Source organism: Conger conger, chromosome 17 (genome assembly GCF_963514075.1).
Source record: "Conger conger chromosome 17, fConCon1.1, whole genome shotgun sequence".
Lineage (NCBI taxonomy): Eukaryota > Metazoa > Chordata > Actinopteri > Anguilliformes > Congridae > Conger > Conger conger.
Window position 1 is genome coordinate 23,493,676 of NC_083776.1, and position 25,211 is coordinate 23,518,886.

Here is a 25,211-nt window from a genome sequence, read left to right on the forward strand (position 1 = left end):
AGCGACTTACAAGTGCATAGGTTCTTCCACAAGTTAAAGCATCACATCCTTAACTAGTAAAATACACATGTTGTCTTAAACAAAAAATACAGTCATTGTAAGTGCAAATGTATTATTATTATTTTTATTTTATGTTTTTGGGTTAGATATGAGGGATATCGGGGGGGGGGGGGGGGGGGGGGGGCACTGCTAGTTCGAGTTCAATTTCCTACTTATGCATATGCACTGGCATACCTCAGGGGATTCTGCATTACTTGTACATCTCTGGTTAAAATTAGTAAAAACACTAGTTAAAACAGCATGTTCTACACAGTTATCTTTAAAAAGGTTTCAGTGATTGACTTGCCTCCATGCCATCCATTTACACAGCACTCAGACTTGAGCAATAGACCACAACAGAAAGGATTATTTTTCACAAACACTTTTTCACTTTGCATTCATTAACGGATCTTAACCCATGTCTCCCTGTCAGACGACAGGCTTCAGACAGCCTTTTTACCTTAACTGCCCATAAATTAGACGTAAATTTAAAGTTTAAACAAGTGGACTATGAAAGCATTCAAAATATAATTACAGCTGCTTATGGGAAAGATGGAATACTGCCACTGAAGTCATTAAGGTGATGCTCAGGGCTGCTTTGTAACACTCTAAATAAAGATTTACACATGGCTGAAGGCATTTAGACTACCCAGTAACAATGCAAGTGTTCCTTTCATTGCCAAAATTAAGGTGCAGTAGCTAAAAAAGTCATGTTCCATCTTCTGTATCAGGACAGAAAATCAGCTTTCAATTTTGCATACTGAATGCACAGTAGGTGACCTGCTACATTGTTGTGAGTATGTTGTGTACAGCGTTTCCTTGGTGCTTCTATGTAATACAAGCAGGCCATATGAATTTAAACTACAATGTAAATCCAATACCTCTGCCCATTTCATATCATTATTGATACAGTATATTAATAGGCTACCTGTCTGACAGGCAGAGCCAAGCCACCAGAATGTATTAAGCAGTATTTGGGTTAAAGATGACTGTGTTGTATTTTAACAGCGTTTTTATGGAATGAAAATGGCTAGCAAACATAGATAAAATACAAAAACATTTGTTGTTCTAATTGTCTACACAATAATGTATCCGTAAGCAATGAAATATGATTGCAGTTGAAGTCTCGAAATAGGCTACATCACTCAGCCCATTTAAAGCTCATATAATGATTGTAAAACAATGAAATACCCTTACAGTCAAGGCTAAATGAGCACATGTTATGCAACTGGAAGTTAAGACAGGCTCAAATGAATCACTGGTTTTCATATGGTAAAAAGTAACTGGAGCCTTGAGCTTTATATATACACATATAAAAAGCTGAAAACCAAAAGGGACTTTGCCATTGCTCTTGCTGTTGAAGGCTGAACTCTCTCAATAACCATGAAAATATCGGACATCAAAATTCAGAGTGGCCTGAAGTAGCTTTATTATGTTTTGCTGAAAAACATGCTTTGACATTCTCCATTTGTGAATAGAAAATATTTGAACAGCAGCAATTTAACAAATGTTTAAAATAACATTTCAACAAAAAAAGACTAATAACAATAATGGACTAACTAATAATAATATTTGGGCTTTGCTTGACCTCTGGGGTGTTCTGCACTCATGTAAATAGACACAGTACCTTCCCCTCTGGGTCTCCCTCAGCCCTCAGTCTAACCTCACACCGAACCCCCACCCCCCAAAAAACTCCCACACCCTAAAACCCCCTTAGCACTCCAAGCCAATGATGCCCAACACCGAGACCTGATTGGTCAATATGACAGTGTATCTGGAAGCCAATGGGAAATGACAAGGCTTGCCACGGCTAAACTCTACATGTAGAATTCTACTCCTGGGGCCTGGTCAGGAGTGCCTCAGCCAGACAGAAGCGTGGCTTTGCACAGGAAGTACCGGCGCAACGCTAAGCGCTGCAGATACGTTTGTTTAATCCAGTACCTGGACTGTATAACTCAATCTAGTTGAGGAGTCATCTTGATCAGTCGTGATCTACTGCGAGCATGGGTTCTGCATGTTATAGTACCTCCCTTTCGCACACACACACACACACACACACACAGAACCAAGCCAGAACCAAGAAGGGATGACAGGGTGGAAGCGAGGAAGACATGATGTAAATAAAAAAAGGCCCATTTACAAAACCTGTTAAAAAGGATGTAAGGTCCAGTGATTGGCTTGAAATAAGTAGCTGTAATTACATCTCATTTTGCCTGCAGTTAAAAAAATATTTTTAATGAAACCCTCTGTCCTCCTGAGCATTGACTTCTTTCTGCAGGTTCAGACAGAGGATGTTGTGGGTCTGAGTGGGGAGATGGAACATGCCGGAAGCCCGTGTGTCCCTGTGGGCAGGAGGCCTTTGGGGCTCCAGGCTTGGTGCACTGCTGGCCTAAACACACAGAGCAGAACTAACACTCGTGGCAGAATAAAATAATATAGAAGCTGATATGCATTTCAAGAAACAACACATTTTGGAAAATTGATAGTGTCCCACTGTGGGTAGACAGAGGGGTCTGTCCCGTCTAAAGAGATGGAGAGCTCCTGAAGCAGGTCTGCTCCACAGCCCAGAGGGGCATGTCACCTAGGAGGTCCAGGTAATAAAGCAACCTTTAGTTGTGGAGTCATTCTGATCAATAACGTGATCTAATGCAAGCATGGGCTCTGCATCTCACTGACATGTAGCCCCCACATGCACCCATTTACTCTCTCTCACACTCTCACTCTCACTCACATACACTAGATCTCACACGAACACACTCCCATCTGCCTCTCCCTCACACGTGCTACCACTGTCTCACACTCACACGCACACACTCACACACAGACACTAGATCTCTCACACACACTCCCTCTGTCTCTCTCTCCCTTACACACACGCATACACTCACGCACACACACACTTTGTCTGGGAATAGCGTCAGGCTGTTGTGCTCCTTGATATTCCCAAAATGGTGCTGGGGGGCTCTAAGGAGGAGGTACCAATGACTACAAAGAACACTACACATTCCCAAATGTGAAAAGGTACATATTCAAAAGATTACCTCTAAAGGCAATTAAAACAGACAACTCCATAACATCTTAAAAATAAATAAACATAATATACAGCAATCTGAATGGGGGGGGGACAAGTGTTTAGTGGCTAACTGACACCGAATCCAACCCTTACAGTTGACAACCCTTACAGCTGATTCTGGGTCAGTGCTTTGAGAGCATATCTCCACACCTTACATGTCTCCACAGAAGCAAAGTGTACATTAAGGGAACACACCGGGTTTGAACACGAACGATTAGGTTTCTGTTCATGTTTGAGCAGAGATTGACAACCAGTGCTTAGCGTGGGGCAGGTGTTAGGAAGCGTTGCGACTTCTGTGATCCTCAGTGACCTCCCAGAGTAAACACGAAATGACAAAAACATCACAAAAATCAAAATGAAATGAAGTGTATAACTGAGGGTTTAATTTACACCACAAATACTTTTCTCTTTCATACCTTTTGCTTATATATGTCATGAATTTATATTATATATATGTATATATATAATACTCTCTACATAGATACATTATATTACAGCTTTAGTTGTAGCGTCGCTGCTGGTGTTGTCAGGGGTTGACCTGCATGCTGCCCTGTCAAACGGTCTGTCTGAGTCAGATCATAGACGTGTCCTGAACACTGTTCACTGTACAAAAAAAGCATGCAGAATCTGCCCTATATCACACAGCCGCCAGCCCCCCCACCCCTCCCAAAACGTAAAGCAAGAGCAGGCGGGGGGGGGCCTCCCCGGGGGAGGGGGGTGCAGTCACAGCGCCCCGCCCAACGGCGTTGCCCGGGCGATGGTGGCGGGAGCAGACGCGTTTTTCGGAGGGGACCGTGTTGGCCCGCCCTCCCCCCGCCTGCTGTAGAGGCAGGTGCAGTGTGTGTAGCAACTCCAGCCAAAGAAAGACAGAAAAAGGCGGTTCTTTTCCACTCCGGCGCCTGATTGGTTGCCTGGTTGTCCTCACCCTGCACTTTCGCGTTACTGACGGTAGAGCGGTTTCACAACTTCAAGTGTTTTTTTTTTTTCTTCTCGTTTTCCTTTCTTGCCACTTTTTAAAAAACCAACAAAAAAAGTCAAAATAAAGGGATAAAAGCCCTCTGTTGCCAGGCAGTGATTATAGAGTTTTGTGTTTGCCCCCTGTCACGATTGGCCGTGCGAACTCCACAAAGTCATCGATGAGGACAGGCCATGCCCCTAGGGAAACAAAGAGGGAACAAAGTCAATTCAATCTTTTCACTGATTTAAGGAGTGACACTTCAATCAAGGGCTCCACCAATCAACCGGCAGCAGTGCCAACTTGGACCAATCAGATCAAGCCAATATCATAGGAGCGTACAATTATGTGGTGAAAAGACCCTGCCTCCAGACAGCTCTCACTGCGTGAGAGTTACAAAGCTATGCGTACATGTTAATGCTGCAGGACTGCAATACAACAAAATGAAAGCTAGTCTGTTAAATGTCACCGGGCTGTAAGATGATAACTGAAAAAGCATAAGCATTCTAATATTATATAACCAACCACAAGGCTGTGCTGTACAAGCATACACAAGTGAATCAGCAGAAGATGATCTTCAACTTTCCACACATTCACACACATGTCCAATACAGATATTTTGTTTGCATTATTTTATTAAAATATGTATAACCTTGATACTGCCATGTTTCTACGCTGCAGGGATAAAATTACAAAAAATCCAAGGACCCAACATAAAATAGCATTATAACACAAAGTAAACTTCAGTCTCATAAGGCATAAGACTCATTCAGCTCGACAGCTTAGATACCTCCAGTTTTTATAACCTTCTTAACTTGAAGTCGGGCTTAGCTAAAGTTTCCTACCAAGCATGCAATTGCTAACTAGACTACAGAGGAATCTCAAATTAGTGGGACAGCTTCATGGCCAACACAATCATCGTTCCAACTTGATCTCAACACTTCATCAGGCAAATACTTTCCAGGTTAAGGCTCTGTAAATAACAAAGCTACATTTAAAAAGTTCAGGGTGTGCTATTGCAGTGCTAGCACATTTATTCTCTTGCCGTCGGTGGGCAGACTATTTGAAAACTATTGTTTGATGGCACATGAATTCCCTCCTCAGCCAGTGGACTGGCTGGTGGTGGTATGCACGCTATGAATAGAACCAAGGCCTATTCTTGTGCAATGCAATGTCCCGCTTCAAAGAGGGCAGACATGTCGGATCAGGAAACAGGGCCTCCAAAAGACCCCTGACACGTACACAGAGACACAATGCTTGTAATGCCAACACAGCATAAGAGTTCACTAAACACCATTTTAAAGAGGCTGAAACTCCCCCTGCTGGTTATCAATTATAAATCAGGTCTGGGGGTTTAGACCATTGACCACTGAATTTTATAAAGCCAAAGAATTGGTCACACACACTCACCCTCCTCATCATAGTTGGACATGTCATCAGCAATCATGTTGCCAAAGTCCAGGAGCAGGTTCCAGGTGTCTTTGGGAATTGAGCGTTTGTGGTGTTCCTTCGAACAACAGAACGAAATGAAGATAAGCGCAGGACCGATGGAAGCCCAGCTGAATCTCAATATTGATGCATCAACAGTATCACAGTATCGCCCCAATATTACAGGAATAACGTTACTGAATACTTTCATTCTACATTCCTCCATTTCGGCAGTTGCATATAAAGGCCTATTCATAAACATGCAGAAAGTATTTAGGCTGAGACTTAATAAGGCAGGCAGAAGATATCGCAACTGCTCTAGATTAACTGACAATGTCACAGCTGAACAATAACAAAACTCCTCCATGTGACTGGCTCTAGTGAGCAGGATCAGAGATACTTTCCTAAACCTGTCTCTGGTCGGATGAGCTTTAAAGGCTCACGCATAAATTGTGATTGCCAATGAAGATTATGCAGATGGAAACCAAGTACCTCAGTGAATCATGGAACTTGTAGTTTTTAATATCTTACAAGAGTCTTGGTAACCTGGGCAACATATTTGCTGAGCCTACTGAGCCTTTGTTACTGTTGTAGTTCACATACGGTTACAATGGAAATATCAAGCAAAGCTCAGATATCTTAACTGAAGCGTGAATGAGAAGTTTGTTTTCCTGGTGCTGGGCAAGGACTCCAAAAACACACAACATCTCTTATATTATCTCAAAATATCTTCATTGTTCTTTTAATTAGGAGAATAAATCTATACTATTGTACCATATCTTTGTCCTTTTGCTCGTTGTAAATGTGTGCACACTCACCAATAGAAACCTGTTCCAGAGGTCCAGGAATTTGAAGCGTCCAGTCAGAACTAAGTTCCAGTAAGCTACAGCCATCTCTAAATCTGAAACACGGAGAACAGGAAAAACACTCTTCAATGTCCACTGACAAATCACACAGCCAAATGAGCATGTCATGAACACCAGTTACTTCACACCACATTGAGAAAAATGTTTAGGCTTGCTGTAGATACAAAAAGAAAATATGAAACATCCCTCCCATAGAGGTTATCTTTGCTTTTACTTTTTTAACCTTTTAAAAAAAGGCTTTTCCTTGAAAACAAGAAAGTGTGCATTCTCTTCTTGAAGTAGACACAGTTACTATCTAGAAATTGATCTGGAAACTGAACAAAAATGCATATCCCTATTCTGAATGGACCTGAGTTCATCTACAAGAATGCATGAAAAGCAAACATATGCACAACACAAACTCATCTGCCCTCAATCACTGCAGACCCTTCTGATCCCAGAAAGCTATTCAGGGCTAGACTTGTTTTGCAGTGTAGGAACGCTGTTTTAACAAGTGTTTTAATCTTGTAATGACACGAAAAACCTTTTTTTTTTTTTTTTTTAGAAAGAAAGTACTAGCCTGATATGTTTTTTTACTTGAGTGAATCTACCCTACCCCATTGGCAAATACTGAAGTGAGTAAAACAGTTTCACCTCATTGGCAATCTTTTTTTGTCGTATTTAGCAAAAACAGAAACAAGATCTAAAGACAAAAATACTCGTTTGGATTCGGTTTTTTGAACTGTACTTCCTCCTCCACTGCCGTGGCGTTCCAGGACAGCTGACGGCTTCTTTCCCACAGCGCTGCTCTCTCCACTCTCCATTCCCAACTCCTCCTCTCAACAGTCAGGGCTGTCACACTGGCTTATCAGCCTCCAGACTGCTCCACAGCCCAAACCGTCCCCCTGCACACCTCCCCCCGTGGGGCTCCTCCACTTACCTAGCCCCTTCTGCCCCGGGTTCTTGGCGAAGTTAAAGGTGAACTGGTAGAAGTCTTTGAACTTTCCACTGTCCTTCAGCTCCTGCTCTAGTCTGGGGAGAATGGCTTTCAGCTTGTCTGGACTGTCACAGCTGAAGAGGAGGGACAGGTATGGGTGAGAACGTCAGAAAACACAGACACACACATAACACACACACACAATTATCATGCCACAACAGTGCAGATGCCGAAACCATGACAGGTCTGTGACATTGCACTGCAAATCACTACAAAACCTAAAAAGTCAATCTCAACAAGTTTTTTTTAGTCTTATAAAAATACTTAAACAGAAGACTTGAAATCTTATTTCTATTATTTTTGTTATTAATAAGACAAAAATATTGCCAATGAGGTGAGCCAGTTTGAAAAAGTAACTTAAAACAAGCCAATATTTCCAAATAAGATTTTATTTCTCATTTGAAGACTTAAACATTTTTTTGCAGCATTGGAGCACCTGTGTATTTGGTTTAAAACCCTTGGCTGTATGCAAATGAATGAACAGCGGGGATACTCAATCTTACCCAGAAAGAGCCAAGCAGTTACACACCTGATTCTACTCATCAAAGTCCTAAGCAAAGATGCTACTGGTTGATTAGTAGGATCAACTGCTTGGTTGGAACAAAAGCCTGCACCCACACTGGCCCTTTCTGGGTAAGATTGAGTATCCCTAAATTAGAGTTGTCAACCAAAAGAACAGAGTGTAATCTGCTCACTGCTCACTGCAGAAGAATCATTGGCTGTGTTGGAAACCACATACTACTCATACTAAATTTCAGGCTGATTTTCATTGAAATGTCATATGAGTCGTATGCAAAGTTGGCGGTTTCCAACAGAGCCGTTTACATTCTGAGCCCAGGGCTTTTCCCGCTCTGCTGAAGGACAGAGCAGCAAGCGGTCAGCGCTCACCCCAGCTCCGCCATGCCTTCCAGGAACTCCTTCCGGCTGAACTCGCACTGGGTGGCGGCCCGGAACTTCCACGCCACCACCAGCACACTCACGCTGGCTGGGTCCAGAGTCAGGTCATCACAGAACTGCTGGATCCCGTCGATGCCGATCTTATTCTCATCATGGGGGTCTGAGGAGAGCAGCACTGCGTTACACATCCCACACAATACACCGCAACATACAATATACAACTGTGCCAATACATTACACACCCCACACAATACACCGCAACATACAATATACAACTGTGCCAATACATTACACACCCCACACAATACACCGCAACATACAATATACAACTGTGCCAATACATTACACACCCCACACAATACACTGCAACATACACACAATATACAACTGCTCCTGCCAAATCCATTTTCCTGATAGAATCTCAGAATCTCAGGATAGTCATTTTCTCCACTCTCCGTTGCTGTTCCCTGAAATTTTATAAAATAATGGAACTGAAATTACACTTCAGTTCACCAGCTGAGTGCTGCCGTTTCAATGTGTTTCAGGGAGGAAATGCACATACTTGTAGATGTTATCAGTGTAAAAGTTTTTCTTGAATAACAAAAACAATTGCGGTGTCAAAGTTTCACACAAAAGAAATGCAACGTATTGGGAGAAGTCCTTTGCATATGCAAATGGGAAACAAGTTTCAAATATTTTCTTATTATAAAATGAAGGAATTTTAGAAATCTTTAAAAGTCTAATTGAATTCAAATCAATTAAAATATATAAAGTGTATTGTGTCATTATTACATTGTCCTATTTATTGAACATCAATAGGTACAGAATAATCATGCCCCATTCTCTGAATGGCAAGCGACAATGTCTTTATTAATGACAATTACCCAATCACTCAGTCATTAATGTTATATTGTAATTAATCTGCAATGTAATAATCCTGAACTACTTCTTGCTCATTGTTTCATTGGCAATAATGGAGTAAAACCCAAATTTGTTTAATTTGAATGTGAATGCAAAACGCCACAGCAAGGCCTGACTGTGTGAATATGGGAAACACATACAGGGCCTATATAAAGTTCAATTATATTCTCGTCACTTTCATAGATTTTCTGAAATTTATAGAATTTTATCTTCAGTTGAAATTGTAGGTAATGTGCGAATAAAGGTAGAAAAAGTCAAGACTTAATGCAATGTAATTCCCAGCTGTAAGTCAAGAAATTGAAAAAATATTGAAAGTAGGGAAAGAAAGGGGCAGCCTGTAGCGTAGTGGTTAAGGTAAATGACTGGGACAGGCAAGGTGGGGGGCTCGAATCCCAGTGTAGCCACAATAAGATCCGCACAGCCATTGGGCCCTTGAGCAAGGCCCTTAACCCTGCATTGCTCCAGGGGAGGATTGTCTCCTGCTTAGTCTAATCAACTGTACGTTGCTCTGGATAAGAGCATCTGCCAAAGGCCAATAATGTAATGTAATGGGTATTGGCTTTCTTTTGCCACTGTATCTGGTCATAGTGCTTCCAGGGAGGAATGGTTTCGGTTTGCAGGGTATTCCCTGCCTCAACAGCCATTAGCTGACTGTTGATGGCTGTGCGGATCGGACAGTCTATGAGGACCTGTTCCAGTCTGTGGTCTCCTGCATTGCCAGAGACTGACAAGACTGTGAGGATGGACTTAGTCGTGACTGGGCCTTCAACTTGTGGGGAAAAATTAAAAGTTAGATGCCCGACATACATTCGGGTCTTGCGAGGGTGTGGGCAAAACCGTAAGCAGCCTCCTGAAGCTCAGGTTGTGGATGCTCTTATTAGCCTTGGGAGTGTGGGTACAGTTGGTGCTCAGCGCTCTTGGGGGGGGGTTGTGAAATGCTGAAAACTTGCCTTTGTACCGGTTGTAAAGCTGTTCCAGCTTCTTTCTGTCCACTGAGTTTTTCATGGATTCCCTGTGGTAGAGGTCTGGGTTCTGGAAGTAGTTGTCTGTAGCCACCTCTAGTTTCCAGTCATTCTGTGTCAGGCAGTATACCGCTGTCTTCTCACCTGCCTGTGTGAAGGACATGAACTGACGAACCTTGTCCTTCTGCGACGACTTCAGTTTATGCTGCAAAAAGAGGCAAAGCAATGTCGATCACACACACACCCCAATCTGCACTGTGTGACAGACCTATGACTCATTCACCAGTCCCTATCCAGCCCCACTACATCTGCACGTTGCACTTGTTAATTTTGACAGGTTCTTCAACGTCACAGAATTTTAGACCATAGGTCTCACAGAAACATCCTTTGATATAATTTGGAGTAAACAGCAGAACAGAATAATAGATGGCCGGACATGGAGTGTTGTCTTTATGTATAAAAAACGGACAGCCAAGGACTGGAGATATTTGTCACTATTTTGTATGTATTCTGGCTGATCAGCGCCAGTATACACATTGTACAGCATAGATCAGAGAGTATAATTAATGCAGTGCATGTACACTGATCTCCAGATGAAACACAATCTCCAAATTATCACTAATCACACTATTGAAGAATGTAGCATAACAACAAATAACAAGTTACTCTCTGTCTCTGTCACAGACACACACACACACACACAGTTGACAGCTGACAATAAGCTAACCAAGTAGGCACTGCTGTTTTTAAAGTACAACAGTGGCCACACAGTTCAACATTGCTCAGAACAACCTGCAAGTGTTGTGTAACGTTAAAACATCTAAAGACGTCATATCAAGCAATGAGAGAGGATTAATCAGCAGCTCTTCGGCAGCACATTGGATCTGCCTTCGAAAGCAACTCGGACTGCATTGCAAAACGTGGATATTTTCGAACTAGCCGAGTCAGCCTTGACAACGCCAAGGATATGACCAGGGTGTACATTTACAATGCCGGAAATTTCTCTTGAAGTTAAGCACATGTATAAGCTACATTCAATACACAACTGCTGATAGCTTTCAGATTTTACCAAATGTGAAATCGAGCAATCGAATTGTAACTGAATTCGGAAGAATATATGTCAAACATGCAGAAACACACTCGTATTGTTACGGCCACTTATATTCTCTGATTTGATGTACGCGGTGTAAACAGTATTCTATCTGCTGTCATAACAAAGGTGGATTCGACTGTCAAACTGGAAACGTCTAGCCATTTACCTAGCTGACTAAAACAAAAATGCCTTTTGTGCGACAGTGATATTAGCCAATAAAAAAACAAGAAAGCAAAAACACAGTCATCGCCATACACCGTGACAACACTGAAACTGATTGGAGGCTCGGGGTCCCTTCGGTTGTATGCAAAAATGTGATCACGTAAATTCCCTTCGTCCTACTTACTAGCCCGGCTCTACAAAAGCTGTAACTCGCGACCCAGTTCCAAACCCTGTACCATTGGATGGCCCCAGCTGTCCCAACTCGCTTAGTAAGAGACCAAAAAGGGAAAGGTACGTATCGAGCAACTGCTGCTGGTGTCAGCTCTCAAAATACCAACAACTCTGACCTTCCTTTTCCACTGATGAATTGCTACTGTTAAATATTGACACTGCAAGAGGACTGCATAAGGACACCCCGCAAACGCAAACACCAACCTTCCTTCTGTACAACCTGACCCTCTTCCCCGCGTTACAACTCGTTGCAGTGCTTAATTCATCATTTTGGCTTTATTTTGATGTTACCTACCATTTTATCACCCGCTGTTTGACCAACTTGATAGTCAGTGGCTCCTTGTACGCATGCGCAGCAGCATGTCTGTATTGCGCTAGAGAGCGAAGGAGCTTGCGCGTACGAGTGGTTAAATACTGGGTTTTGTAGTTCTTTTTTAAAACATGTAGCCAACACTTTATTTTTCCAACATTAGCTAGAGGGCAAATATCATACGTTATTGAAGAAGAAGCAACATGAAAAGCAAACAATCCACTGCTGAGTTAAATTAACCAACTTCACAGGAGGCAAATGTTTTATCCAAAATGTATAAAGGATGTATTAGGACAATCCTAAAGTCTGTTACAACAAGAAAAAGACTACATATCCCATATAAGAGCGCAAGTATGGACCCGATCATATTGATATGTTTCGGAAGTAAATGTAGTAATAATTGTTTTCAGGCATTGACTATGCCATTGTCAGACTAACCAGACTATTCAAAACAGCCTTGCAAAGTTTTAAATGCGGTTATCAGTAGATAAGTTGTAAAAACCTGACGTCAATCAGGTCTGTTGAGCAACGTAGCAAGGAAGGTTGAAATATGTGAAAAAACCTTGTCTGTCGCTCATTTTCAAGTATTTATTATGAAGCCATATCGCCAAAAAACGCATAGATGGCATGCCGAATAAAGCTTAGAAATCACTGATGCTTTCTGTCAGAAAACCATACCTGCCGGACGATATTTCTTGGCGGTGGAAGGGAGAGCTATGGGTCCTGGAACTGAGTTGTGTTGTCAAATCGTACAGCTGTGTACCTACTACAACTACTAGCTACTGTGTGCTGGCAATGTAGGATTCTGGGAGCTAGGGGTGGTTTCACAAGAGGAAGTTTGTTGCCTTCGTTTACTGTAGAGTTTGGGGCGGTCTGGAGGGCTTCGGGAATACAAACCGGTAAGTTGATGAGCTAAAAATTGTGGATTCGACGATGGCACAAGACTGCACACTGATGTGAAACCAATGTTACTGGTGGTACGCTAAGTTATATAATATATATTTCTAGCAAACGTTAAATGCATCGACTTTTCTGTTTCATTAAATGAACACAATTTAATAAGGAGGTATAGCTAACATAACAGCAGGATAGCTTCGTTTGGGATGTAGTTATATCTGTAAAGGCTTGGTAGCTAGCTGCCGTTGCTGATTCATTCCTTAACAAATCGCATTTTCCCCTGAGATGAAACGTGTCAGTGTCCAAGGAAAACCGTGGCTGTATTTTCGCGCAAGACCGAAAACGGACCAAATTTTCCTATTCAGACTGATGTCATAGTCTTTCTGACCAGAGCTGTCAAGACTAAACGACCGTAAAACGCTGTGTCCGTCACAGACGTGAAACTTTTGTTGTCACTGATCATGTTTGCAAAAAAAACAAATATGTTATTTTAATTGAACGTCATAACGATAGCAACTATTTGATTGTATATTCAGAACAATACAGATGTTTCGGTGCGTCGGTTGCACATAATATTATCATTATCACAGTTTATCCATATCCAATATGAACATTTCTTGAGTGATAGACTGATTCCATGGATTTTTTTCTTTGTGACCATTAGACGATGCCATCACGCACTACAGTCCATAATTGCAAACACAAAGGTATAACTACTGGCCAGCTAGATGAGGTCCAATGTTTGGACAGAAATGAACACCATGACAGTACCTAGATATAATGTGAAAACATACGTGCTGTGATTATGAACAGTTTTAAATTCTGCTGCCTTCGCTGTACTATTGATATAGTTAAATTTGATAGCTACATGGTCACTGTTTATTTGTAAATTGCAAAGTACTGTCACTGTTCTTTTTTTAAAGAAAAAAGAAAAGAAGCAATGTGGTTGTTTTAGGGTTTGAATGATACCCTTAAACGCAATTCAGTGTACTCGTGGGAGTACGTGGCTCGCTGATTTACCTTTCTCCGGTCTTTCTGCCCTGTGGTGGGCGTGTTCTATTTGCGAGGTGGAAGGTAAATGGTGCTACTGCATTCTTGAATGTGAGGTATGAGCCCATCCTTGTAACCCTAGGAGGGACGTCCGGGATATTGATAGACTACTGTGCAGTTTCAGACGCCTAGGCTTGGTTAATAAAGTCTTTGTGTATTTAATGAGTGTTAAATTGGCTGGGTGTGGGTGCACACAACCTGTGAGACATACAAATTGTGTGTGTTCTTTTCATATGTGGTTTCCAGGGACGTGGCTGGGAGAATGATTGAATGAGGAGCTCACACTGCTTGGCGGATTTGGCGCTGATGATTTTACACATTTGGAGTTTATATTTAGATCAGTCTAATGAGCTTCTTTGAGCCGCACAAAACCACCTCTGCATCTCTCAAGCACTGCCACTAGGGGGCAGCACTGAAAATGTAGACAGGATCTCTCTGTTGCACACAGTCTCCTGACTGGAGGCTTGGAGTGGGACCAGGCGAAGTGGAGCAGGCAGGATGTGGGGGCTGCTTGCGTTGCTGTACCTGGGCCTGGGGGCGGGGCTACAGGAGAACCAGGTGGCGCAGCAGGCCATCCGGCTGCACCGGGGGCGGGGCGTGGTGGCGACCCAGGCCCGGCAGTGGGTGGCTGAGAACTGCAGGCGTCTCTCCGGCCTCCTGAGGCAGAAGAAGGCTGCGGTGAGGAAGCTGGCCGTCGCCATAGTGGCCACCGAGCAAGACCGCTTTCTCTCCGGCCCTGAGAAGCTCTTCCAGGTGCACACGCTGGAGATCTTCCAGAAGGAGCTCAACGAGAGCGAGAAGTCTGTGTTCCAGGCTGTGGTGGGGCTCCAGCGCGCCCTGCAGGGGGACTACAAGGACGTGGTAAACATGAAGGAGAGCAGCCGGCAGAGGCTGGAGGCCCTCAGGGAGGCTGCCATCAAGGTGAGGGCTGTGAGGGTGACAAAAGTCATGGATCTTATCATGGCTACACCGGGGCTTGAACCACAGACCTTCCAGGTCTCAGTCACTTCCCTTAGCCACTAGGCCACAGGCTGCCCAAGACTACAGTCTCATGTCCAAAATAGGTCTCCCATCCAAGTACTAACCAAGCCCTCACCTGCTTCGCATCACCCATTTGGCAGGAGGAGGGTGCATGGTGTTCTCAGAACACAGTACATTTAAAAGCAAATAACCGATAACAATTCAATTCAATTTTATTTCTGTAGCGCTTTTCAGAGAAGACTGCTACAAAGGTCCTTTACGGAGTAGCAGAAAAAAGGGGGAAACATCAGGCATGAACCCCCATATAGCGAGCACATAAGGTATAAAAAGAATGAATGAAAAAAAACCCAGTGTGGGGAGGAAAAAATGTGAATGTTGACAAAGGAAAAAAATAAAATAAAAATAAAAACAGACCAGCCCTATTGCTTCAACACATATTAGATGAATGTAAATCCCCTGGTGGAGGTTGGCCTGGGACAGCGTTACTCAGCAGAATGTACTATCTCTGTGTGGCAGAGACTGTGGCTGGGAGGGCTGGGTTGGGCTCTGGTGTCTGTTGAGAGATGACAGGGCCCTGACCCTGCTGTCCCAGCTCAAAAAAGGAAAATGCCAATGCGCCGCAAGCCAGCAGTACAGTAGCATTACTCCATAGTGCTGTCCCAGTGCAGGGGATGCAGAAGAAAGCATGTGGTCCTCCAGAGCTGGTCTCGTCCCGCGGCCTCATTAAGATTCACTATGCCTTTTCAGTTTCAGTTCAGTGTCATTCAGTGCTCGGTTGGACTCATACATTTTTGTCAAACCTGTGTAAGTGGTCCCCTCCTGCAGTGTTTGAGAGGTCAAGCTGCCCCCCACTGCCCCATGTGCACCTTTGCCCTTCTCAAAGGTCACTTAAAAAAAGTGAAAACATAGAGAGCGATGGTATTTCATGGTTAAGTTATTGCTGTCATTTGTGTATACTTCTCACTGATATTTTTTATTGTTGTTTTCTGTTTGCTGCTGTACAAGTTCTACTTTTAATTTTTATTACTTACATTACAGCATATCGAATTCCTTCCCTAAATTTTGATTCAATTCACTGCTTACAGCCACATTCATGCAGCAGCATTGAAGCCTTTTAAACACCAACTATTAAACATTTCAGATTATCATTGTTAAAGCAAATGATAGTCCACTGTGAGAACTTATCATTTTTTCCAATCTAATTTCTTGCTGACTTGCCTGTGTGCATTTTCAGGAGGAGCAGGAGTATGTGGAGCTGATCGCTGCAGAGAAACACCAGCAGGAGGCGCTGAAGATTGTGCAGGACCAGAACAAAACCCTGTCTGTACTGGACGAGATCCTGGAGGACGTGAGGCGGGCGGCTGACCGGCTCGAGGAGGAAATCGAGGACCACGTGTTTGACTACAACAAGCAGGTAAGACCATACCTTCACTCACCACCAGGTCAGATCATACCTTCACACATGACACATATGGAAGGCCTCAGCTTTCACCATAACAAAAGACTATACCTTGGGCTACGACAAGCAGGTAAGTAAGGTCATACCTTGGGCTACAATAGAAGTTCTAGTAATAGGTAAAGTTTCACCAAAAACAGGTAAGATCACTGCAAATGCATGGAACCACACCATGTCAGATATTTATGAAACTTGATGGTTGATATTGGTGTGACTATGGCCAGCACATGTCCAGAGTTTTCTTCTGTGTTTGTAAGACATTTCTTGCCTGGAGTCTAGATGTTTTTCCTGAGTTATGAGTAGAGGGGTTTCTGTGTTTTGGTTGTCACTTTTGCAGGAATTGTTCTTAATAATTTTACTTGCGTTTATGTCGACAGATGAAGGGAGTGAACGTGGAGGCGGTTCTCCGGGTGGAGGATGAGGAAGACTCCCAGAGGAACATGTCCAAACGGGAGGTGGAGGATGACCTGGGTCTGAGCATGCTCATTGACTCCCAGAATAACCAGTATGTCCTGACCAAGCCCCGCGACTCCACCATGCCCCGGGCGGACCACCACTTCATCCAGGTCTGTCCCTGACCCGTCACACATCACACTACTGCCTGGGCACAGTGCACTGTGCCTTGTGCCCTACATTTACCCTGATGTCTTGGTCTCGGACAGGGATCAGCAACTCACGGTCCTCAAACTGCTGGTTTTCCACCCTCCCTTTACCTGATAGTCAGTTGTGAAGACAGTCTCAGTCGCACTAATTACCTATGAGAAAAGAAAACCAGGGCTCGATTTTGATTTGGTTTTGGCCTGAGTTGATGATTCCTGGTCGAGGATGACTGGTCTAGTGCAGCAGGCACTTTACACATTATGTATTTCCATATCTGGATATGGAAACTATGTTTGTTCAAGTCAAGTTCCCAAACCACTGTGCTGCTAAGCTGCATTTTTTAGGAGTGAGTGTGTCTACCACAAGATGACAAAAGGCAAGCAAAGTAGCTATAGCCACCGAAAAGTGTTTGTTGAGTCCTTTAAGGGAACCCACAAGTTTGCTATATTGTTATTGTACTTTCCCCTGTGTAATTACACATATGCATGTGGAGAGAGAGAACATTGAAAGCTGTTGTGAGGTTTGTGGTTGTAAGTCTAATTGCCAGTCAGGAATCACCTGTTAATAACAAATTAATTTACAGTTGCAATTAAATGAGCTGGAAGTGATTATTTATGTCTAAAGCAAAGGTAATCGATGAGCAAAGATCAGAGAAACACAAACTGCATTCAGTAATAATGGCATGGTTGAGCAAGATGCATCTTTCTTTTTTTTTTTTTTTGCATTATTCAAAACCTATTCCATTCTCCAAATTACACAAAAGATAAACCATAGTAGCTGTGATTACTATACATGCAGATGTACAATTATACATTATAATTGATTACATTTGGAATGGGAAATCTGACATTACAGTGTCACAAACTATGGCTGGTTTGTTGCTTTTCAGGTCCATTGCTTGACCCAGTTTGTGAAGTATTCAGACCTTTTAGCACACTTTATTGTCAGTGGTAATGCACTGTGAGGTTTTGTTTCGAATGACCGACCTCTTGGATCTGTGATTGCTCAGGACCTGGTGTCACTGTTCATGCTGTCCCTGCCCTGCGGTTGGCTGTGTACTCTGGTGGGACTGCCCACCATGTTCGGACACATCATCTGTGGGGTCCTCCTGGGCCCCTCCGGGCTCAACAGCATTAAGGCAAGTTTAACTTATTTATCATGAGACTTCTGACCCGGACAACTTCACGGGGAGTAGCCCGAAGTAGATGGAGAATGCCAAGCTCAAAGAAATGTACTGTGTTTAATGGACAGGGGAGACTGACATTTTGACATCCAACCAAGTCATCCTCAGAGTCAAAAACTGTCAATTAATCTGTCTCTCCTGTCCATTAAACAGAGTGCATTCATCACATTGTGCTCTACCATCTCTTATTTTGGGCTGTTCCCTGTGAAGTTGTCCGGGTAAGGAGTCTCATATAGTCTCTCTGTCCTGGTAGAGCACCTATTTGATCCTTTTTTTGTTAGCTGGCTTATAGCGCATTAGGTATTTTCCTTTCTGCATGAAGTATCATTTCTTGTTATTTTCTCAAACATTAGGTCTCCAACATCTGCTACTCTAATGCCCATGGCATTAGTTGTTTTGGTGGAAAAGCCTCTAAATAAATCTACACCCCCACATTGACCCCTTTTCTTCATTTGACCTTTTATGATCCCATGTCTTTGATCTAATCCTGTATTTTCTAATCCTGTTTCCATGGTCATCTAATGGGACTGTATGTTTCCACAGTGCATATGTCTGACTGTATTTCCATAGAGTGTGCAGGCATTTCTGCAATTAATGTGCTTTTCTATACAGACTGGGATTATATGTCTAGTTGTGGTGACTGTGTGTGCGTTTGTGTGTGTTTCTATTGTGCCTGTGCATGATTTTGTGTTCCTGTGTATCTTCCTTGCAGTCCATGGTACAGGTGGAGACTTTGGGAGAATTTGGTGTGTTCTTCACTCTGTTTGTTGTTGGCCTGGAATTCTCCCCTGAACGCCTGCGTAAGGTACAGTGGTGTAACACGCAAAAGCTTCCCCTACTCATCACTTCCCTCTGGGATATTACAGCTTGTAGTTTTCCAGAAGTGTAATTGTATGGTGTGTGTGTGATTTGTAAGGTAGTGTGTGTGTAAAGTGTGTGATTTGTATGGTGTGTGTGTGTGTGAGAGATTTGTAAGGCGGTGTGTGTGTGAAGTCTGTGATTTGTATGGTGTGTGTGTGTGTGTGTGTGTGTATGGTGTGTGTGTGATTCGTAAGGTGGTGCATGTGTAAAGTGTGTGTGATTTGTAATGCGGTGTGTGTGTAAAGTGTGTGTGATTTGTATGGTGTGTGTGCTCACGCAGGTGTGGAGGATCTCGGTGCAGGGGCCGTGTTACATGACCCTGTTGATGGTGGGGGTAGGGCTGCTGTGGGGGCACCTGCTGCAGATCCGTTCCACTCAGACAGTGTTCATCTTCAGCTGCCTCTCCCTCTCCAGCACCCCCCTGGTGTCTCGCTTTCTGGCTGGGGGGACACGGGGGGAGAAGGAAGGTAACGATATGGCCTGCCTTACTGGCATTTGCTCTTATTTGGTCATTATGTTGAGAGACAATCGCAACAGAATTCAAATCCAAATGCAAATTCCACTCCTAGAATCAACTCTAGACCTTTTTTTTATGCACCGATACACAGCTGGTCAAGAAACAGCGGAGCTGCCAGCTGTCCCATTACTTTTTCTCCCCTAAAAACGGAGGGATACTGTACAAAAAGGGCTACACGGATCACTGTAAATACCCTCAATAACCTTGTGTTCAATGTTTTCTTTTGAATCCAATGTGCTGGAGTACAGAGCCAAAAAATGTGTCATTGTCCCAATACTTTTGTCTTTAACGGTATATCTGAGGTACGCACGTGTATGCGTTTCAGTCTGATTTGTGTATTCTCTCACCTGTGCAGGTGAGTTGGACTACAGTAGTGTTCTGCTGGGGATGTTGGTGATGCAGGATGTCCAGCTTGGGCTGTTCATCGCCGTCATGCCTACCATGATTCAGGTTGGGAATGGGACCCTAGACAGGTGAGTCTGTTCCTTCTACACCTGAACCTCTCCCCCTGGCCAGTGCCTTCACACAGTTCCAGCGTGGTCAGTGTTGAGTGTTGTCTCTTCCTTGGTCAATCTTTAGTGTTCTCTGTTCCAGGGTGGTCAGTGTTGAGTGTTTACTGTTCAAGTATGGTCAGTGTGGTCAGTGGTGAGTGTTCTCTGTTCCAGTATGGTCAGTGTGGTCAGTGTTGAGTGTTCTCTGTTCCAGTATGGTCAGTGTGGTCAGTGTTGAGTGTTCCCTGTTCCAGTATGGTCAGTGTTGGGTTGTTCTCTGTTCCAGCGTTGTCATTGAGTGTTCACTGTTACAGTATGGTCGGTGTGGTCAGTGTTGAGTGTTCTCTGTTCCAGCATGGTCAGTATTACTTTTTTCCAGTGTGGTCAGTGTTGGGTTGTTCTCTGTTCCAGCTTTGTCAGTGTTGAGTGTTCTCTGTTCCAGCATGGTCAGTGTTGGGTTGTTCTCTGTTCCAGTGTGGTCAGTGTTGGGTTGTTCTCTGTTCCAGTGTGGTTAGTGTTGAGTGTTCTCTGTTCCAGTGTGGTCAGTGTTGAATGTTCTCTGTTCCAGTGTGGTCAGTGTTGGGTTGTTCTCTGTTCCAGTGTGGTCAGTGTTGAGTGTTCTCTGTTCCAGTGTGGTCAGTGTTGAATGTTCTCTGTTCCAGTGTGGTCAGTGTTGCGTGTTCTCTGTTGCAGTGTGTTCAGTGTTGGGTTGTTCTCTGTTCCAGTGTGGTCAGTGTTGGGTTGTTCTCTGTTCCAGTGTGGTCAATGTTGAGTGTTCTCTGTTCCAGTGTGGTCAGTGTTGAATGTTCTCTGTTCCAGTGTGGTCAGTGTTGAGTGTTCTCTGTTCCAGTGTGGTCAGTGTTGCGTGTTCTCTGTTGCAGTGTGGTCAGTGTTGGGTTGTTTTCTGTTCCAGTGTGGTCAGTGTTGGGTTGTTCTCTGTTCCAGTATGGTCAGTGTTGGGTTGTTCTCTGTTCCAGTGTGGTCAGTGTTGGGTTGTTCTCTGTTCCAGTGTGGTCAGTGTTGGGTTGTTCTCTGTTCCAGTGTGGTCAGTGTTGGATTGTTCTCTGTTCCAGTGTGGTCAGTGTTGGGTTGTTCTCTGTTCCAGTGTGGTCAGTGTTGGGTTGTTCTCTTTTCCAGTGTGGTCAGTGTTGGGTTGTTCTCTGTTCCAGTGTGGTCAGTGTTGGGTTGTTCTCTGTTCCAGTGTGGTCAGTGTTGGGTTGTTCTCTGTTCCAGTGTGGTCAGTGTTGGATTGTTCTCTGTTCCAGTGTGGTCAGTGTTGGGTTGTTCTCTGTTCCAGTGTGGTCAGTGTTGGGTTGTTCTATTTTCCAGTGTGATCAGTGTTGGGTTGTTCTCTGTTCCAGTGTGGTCAGTGTTGGATTGTTCTCTGTTTCAGTGTGGTCAGTGTTGGGTTGTTCTCTGTTCCAGTGTGGTCAGTGTTGGGTTGTTCTCTGTTCCAGTGTGGTCAGTGTTGAATGTTCTCTGTTCCAGTGTGGTCAGTGTTGAGTGTTCTCTGTTCCAGTGTGGTCAGTGTTGCGTGTTCTCTGTTGCAGTGTGGTCAGTGTTGGGTTGTTCTCTGTTCCAGTGTGGTCAGTGTTGGGTTGTTCTCTGTTCCAGTGTGGTCATCGGGGGCCTTCGTGTTGTGCTGCTGCTGGGCCTGGTTCTCGTCTCCCTGGCGGTGGTGCTGCTGATATGCGCTCTGCTCAGGTCCTACGTGATTGGCCCGTACTACAGGAAGCTGCATGCAGAGTGCAAGGGCAGCAAGGAGATCCTCGTGCTGGGGACATCAGCCTTCATCTTTCTCATGCTGAAGGTGAGCAGTGCTCCTGTCTTCTCAGGACCATCCTGCACAGTCCTCTTTCTTTCTTCCACCTTTCTCTTTTGCATGGGTGGGAAGTTCCACTGACGCTGGAAAAGATGGAGGAGGAAGAAGTGAGCATTCTCTTCTTCAGACTTAATCCTGCTTCCTCCTTTCCACCAATTTCCGCAGGTGACCGATTTCCTGAGCGTTTCCATGGAGCTGGGCTGCTTCCTGGCTGGAGCTCTCCTTTCCTCCCAGGGTCACATGGTCACTGGGGAGGTCTTGAGCTGCATTGAGCCAATCAGAGACTTCCTAGCCGTCATTTTCTTTGCTTCCATTGGTAAGCCAACTTCTTCTAGCCTCGTCACATTGGGTTAGCAAGCACCAGCTTCATTGTCTTTACTGAAGATCAATTGCCATGATTGACAAGAGCATGCTGATTGAACATGTAATGACGGAGAGTATTCTTCATGACAGGATTCCATGTGTTCCCTACCTTTGTGGCCTACGAGTTGACCATTCTGATGGTGCTGACTCTGTCTCTGGTCATCATGAAGGTACTGAACTGCCTCCCTGTCTCACGGGTTCATGGGCTTGTTTAATATCCTCTGTAGGCCTAGGCTGTCTATTTCTGGCTTGTTTTCAATGAGGCTCCATACAGGATAATCTAATGTGGAGCTGCGTATTAGCACTTTAAGGTATATGTGATAAGAATGTTTTTAACTGAACATTCTAATGCTGATGTAACAATCTATGACTGCTAATTGAAATGAACAGAGTTCTAGAATACCAAAAAACACATACCAGAAAGCCTGCTCCTCAAAAGGTTAAAGATGTGAGTCTGTGTGTGTTATATACGATTCCTCCTGTCCCTCCAGTTTGTCATGGCGGTGCTAGTGCTGTCTGTAATCCTGCCCCCGTCTAGCTGCCACATCCGTTGGATCGTGTCAGCTGGGCTGGCGCAGGTCAGCGAGTTCTCCTTTGTCCTGGGGAGCCGCGCCCGTCGAGCAGGCATCATCTCCCGAGAGGTGGGTGGCCTCTGTTGGTTGTTTTCCAGATCATTCTACTGTGTGTCTTTCTCACTTTCTGTAAACGTCAGGGTGTGGGTCTCTACAGGCGCCTTACTCTTTCTGTCTTTTTGGCTTTCATTTTGTTGCTCTCAATGTCTCTGGCTAAATATATGTATTATTATGGGTGTGAGTGTGCCTGCTTGTGTATGTTCAGTATTACACGGGAATGATGGACAGTAACTATATGTACAGTGTAAGTATGTGACTGAATTATCTGAGAGCAACATGCATGCAGTGTGCTTGGGGGAGGGAAAGATCACTGCTTTATCTCTGTGGAGGAGGCACATCCTTTGCATGGTCATGCATGTGTCCACACACACACGGACACACACACACACAATCGCGTATGTACACACACCTTCTTTTTGCAGCAAATTTCTTCCTAACTAACTTCCTAACTGAACTGAAGAAGGTTCTTTTGTATCTGTCATCATTCCTGTCAGGGCCCAGTTCTGACAGTACTCTTAAAGCTGCATTTGAAACTGCAACATATGACTTTAATCAAAAATGTTTATTTTATTTTGGAAATGTCTTTGAATAAATATTTTTACTGATTCTGTGGTCCTTTTTTGTAGGAAGTACAAGAGTATAAATAAACAATCTGACGATATGTACAGTGTTGTAAATGAAAAGGCAATCTATCGTTCTGTCTGTGTCTCTCTCTCTCTCTCTTTCTTTCTCTCTCTGTCTCTCTCTCCCTCTCCCATTGATTAACATTTGCCATTTAACAGCACATCTCTCCCTGTCTCCAGGTGTATCTGCTGGTCCTCAGTGTCACCACACTGAGTCTGCTCCTGGCACCTGTTTTGTGGAGAGTTGCTATCCTCAAGTGCGTCCCCAGAACAGAGCGGAGGTCTGCCACCTGACCCCTGGAAGAGGAGGCATAGGACATGGGGTTCAGAGGTCATTGTGGTGTCAGGGGGCAGCTGTTGGTTAACTGGACAGTTGGTTTCAATGCTTTATACTTCCACGGTTTTATATCTACAACACTGTGTTCTTTGTGATTGTTGAGTAGTGAATAGTAATAATAATGAACAGTTCAGAAAGGGAACAATAGGAAGGTGATGAGAGTTAAAATGTCACCTATGCACCATGTACCTCGCTATAAACATGATTATCAGCACAGGGTGCATTCGTACCAGTTGGACCAAGGCCTGTCTTAAAGAGGAGTATGTCAGACCCTGAACAAAGATTTAAGCTGAGCATAACCTTTAAGCTTGTTGTACCATCTGGACCAAACCTTTTCTTTCCCATGCAACATGAATTGAAAGGTTGGATTTTTTTATATGAGACGTATATCAACTCCAAAATTAGTTCTCATTTCAGTTAGATCACGTCTGACCATACTTCTGTGACTGTGTCTCACTTGCACGTCAGAGGCCTACTCGTCTGCAGCAAGCTGCCTCTGATGGCAAGGCAAAAATCTCAAAATGGACCTTGACAGGACGCATATTTCGGATGCGCTTTGACTGTGAATAACAGAGAACATTGGCACACACACGTCCTCAGTGTTTACAAAAGTGACAGCAGAGGAATATACAGCTGACATAGCTTTTTTCTATTTCTATTATCTATGTTTTTTACTTTTAACTACAACATCACTCATAGTTTATTTAATCTGTTATTTGACCTTTTATTTTTCATTTAATGCTCCATTATTTTGTCAGTAGACTGAAATGTGAACAAGGAAATGTAGGTGCATGCAACAAGCCAAGCCCAGCAATGATCATTGTGTGTATTCACATGATTGTATCACCAAACACAGCTATTGCCCCGCTAATGTTCAACTGATGCAGTGGGTGTAATGTTGGATGACCGGCTCACCCAAGCTGAAAGTCTTGGCAGGAATATAAGGCCAGATTTTGCACATGGCAGCTGGTGGGGCTGCAAGCCCCTAAAGTCACCCTCTGTGCCCCATGTGCAGGTGGTTTGTTCTGCATCACTGAATGTGTTTTTTAAATTTTAAATTAAATATAGAAATGTTTTGCCTACGCAACACTGAATATTGCACCTCGGTCTAACTTCTACATTTTGTCAGAGCTTTTCTGAATACCTGAATTGCCTTTGTTTCTTCCTGTGACTAAGCAGCCTTAGAAATAGTCGTATCCTTTTCTCTGTCACTTAATTACTGGTTTTTACAGTTTTTTTTTTTGGGGGGGGGGGGGGGTTGTCACATTCCAAAATAGTCAGTGGCCACCTTCATTGTTTCCCTATGACTCCCTAACCTGCGGTTACCCTGCAAGGTTTGATTTCTGTTGCACCACTTTACCATTTCTACCCTGCAGTGGAAGGAATCAATCTCGCCTGTAGCTTTATGCATTAATCAATGGGCTAGCCCTGAAATTGATCACTTTACACAGGACAGTCACAGCTTTCAAAAAGTCATGAAATATA

General features: G+C 43.7%; 2 protein-coding genes across 8 annotated transcripts; one reads left to right on the forward strand and one right to left on the reverse strand.

The window, feature by feature from the left end:
- Positions 1-1,444: 1,444 nt before the first annotated feature.
- Positions 1,445-12,727, reverse strand: dcun1d2b (DCN1, defective in cullin neddylation 1, domain containing 2b). Of its 5 annotated transcripts, none has more exons than XM_061225659.1 (7): positions 12,592-12,727; positions 10,106-10,322; positions 8,226-8,394; positions 7,281-7,411; positions 6,314-6,396; positions 5,478-5,574; positions 1,445-4,267 (listed from the first exon to the last, which is right to left on the reverse strand). In XM_061225659.1, exons 2-7 carry the CDS (start codon positions 10,278-10,280, stop codon positions 4,188-4,190), a joined length of 735 nt encoding a protein of 244 aa, XP_061081643.1. In that variant the 5' UTR covers positions 10,281-10,322; positions 12,592-12,727; the 3' UTR covers positions 1,445-4,187. The 5 variants fall into 5 exon arrangements, with proteins under 5 accessions (XP_061081643.1, XP_061081642.1, XP_061081645.1 ...); XM_061225658.1 differs by lacking the exon at positions 12,592-12,727 and adding an exon at positions 11,899-11,970; XM_061225661.1 differs by lacking the exon at positions 12,592-12,727 and adding an exon at positions 11,808-11,921.
- tmco3 (transmembrane and coiled-coil domains 3) lies at positions 12,243-24,960 on the forward strand. 3 transcript variants are annotated; one of them, XM_061225653.1, is made up of 14 exons: positions 12,243-12,812; positions 14,107-14,781; positions 16,076-16,255; positions 16,675-16,863; positions 17,907-18,035; positions 18,793-18,885; positions 19,222-19,408; positions 19,814-19,931; positions 20,053-20,103; positions 21,564-21,759; positions 21,937-22,087; positions 22,225-22,304; positions 22,626-22,775; positions 23,570-24,960. In XM_061225653.1, the coding sequence occupies exons 2-14, from the start codon at positions 14,359-14,361 to the stop codon at positions 23,681-23,683; spliced, it is 2,061 nt and encodes a 686-aa protein (XP_061081637.1). In that variant the 5' UTR covers positions 12,243-12,812; positions 14,107-14,358; the 3' UTR covers positions 23,684-24,960. The 3 variants fall into 3 exon arrangements, with proteins under 3 accessions (XP_061081637.1, XP_061081638.1, XP_061081641.1); XM_061225654.1 differs by having other exon boundaries at positions 14,309-14,781; XM_061225657.1 differs by lacking the exon at positions 20,053-20,103 and having other exon boundaries at positions 12,248-12,812.
- The last annotated feature ends 251 nt before the right edge of the window (positions 24,961-25,211 follow it).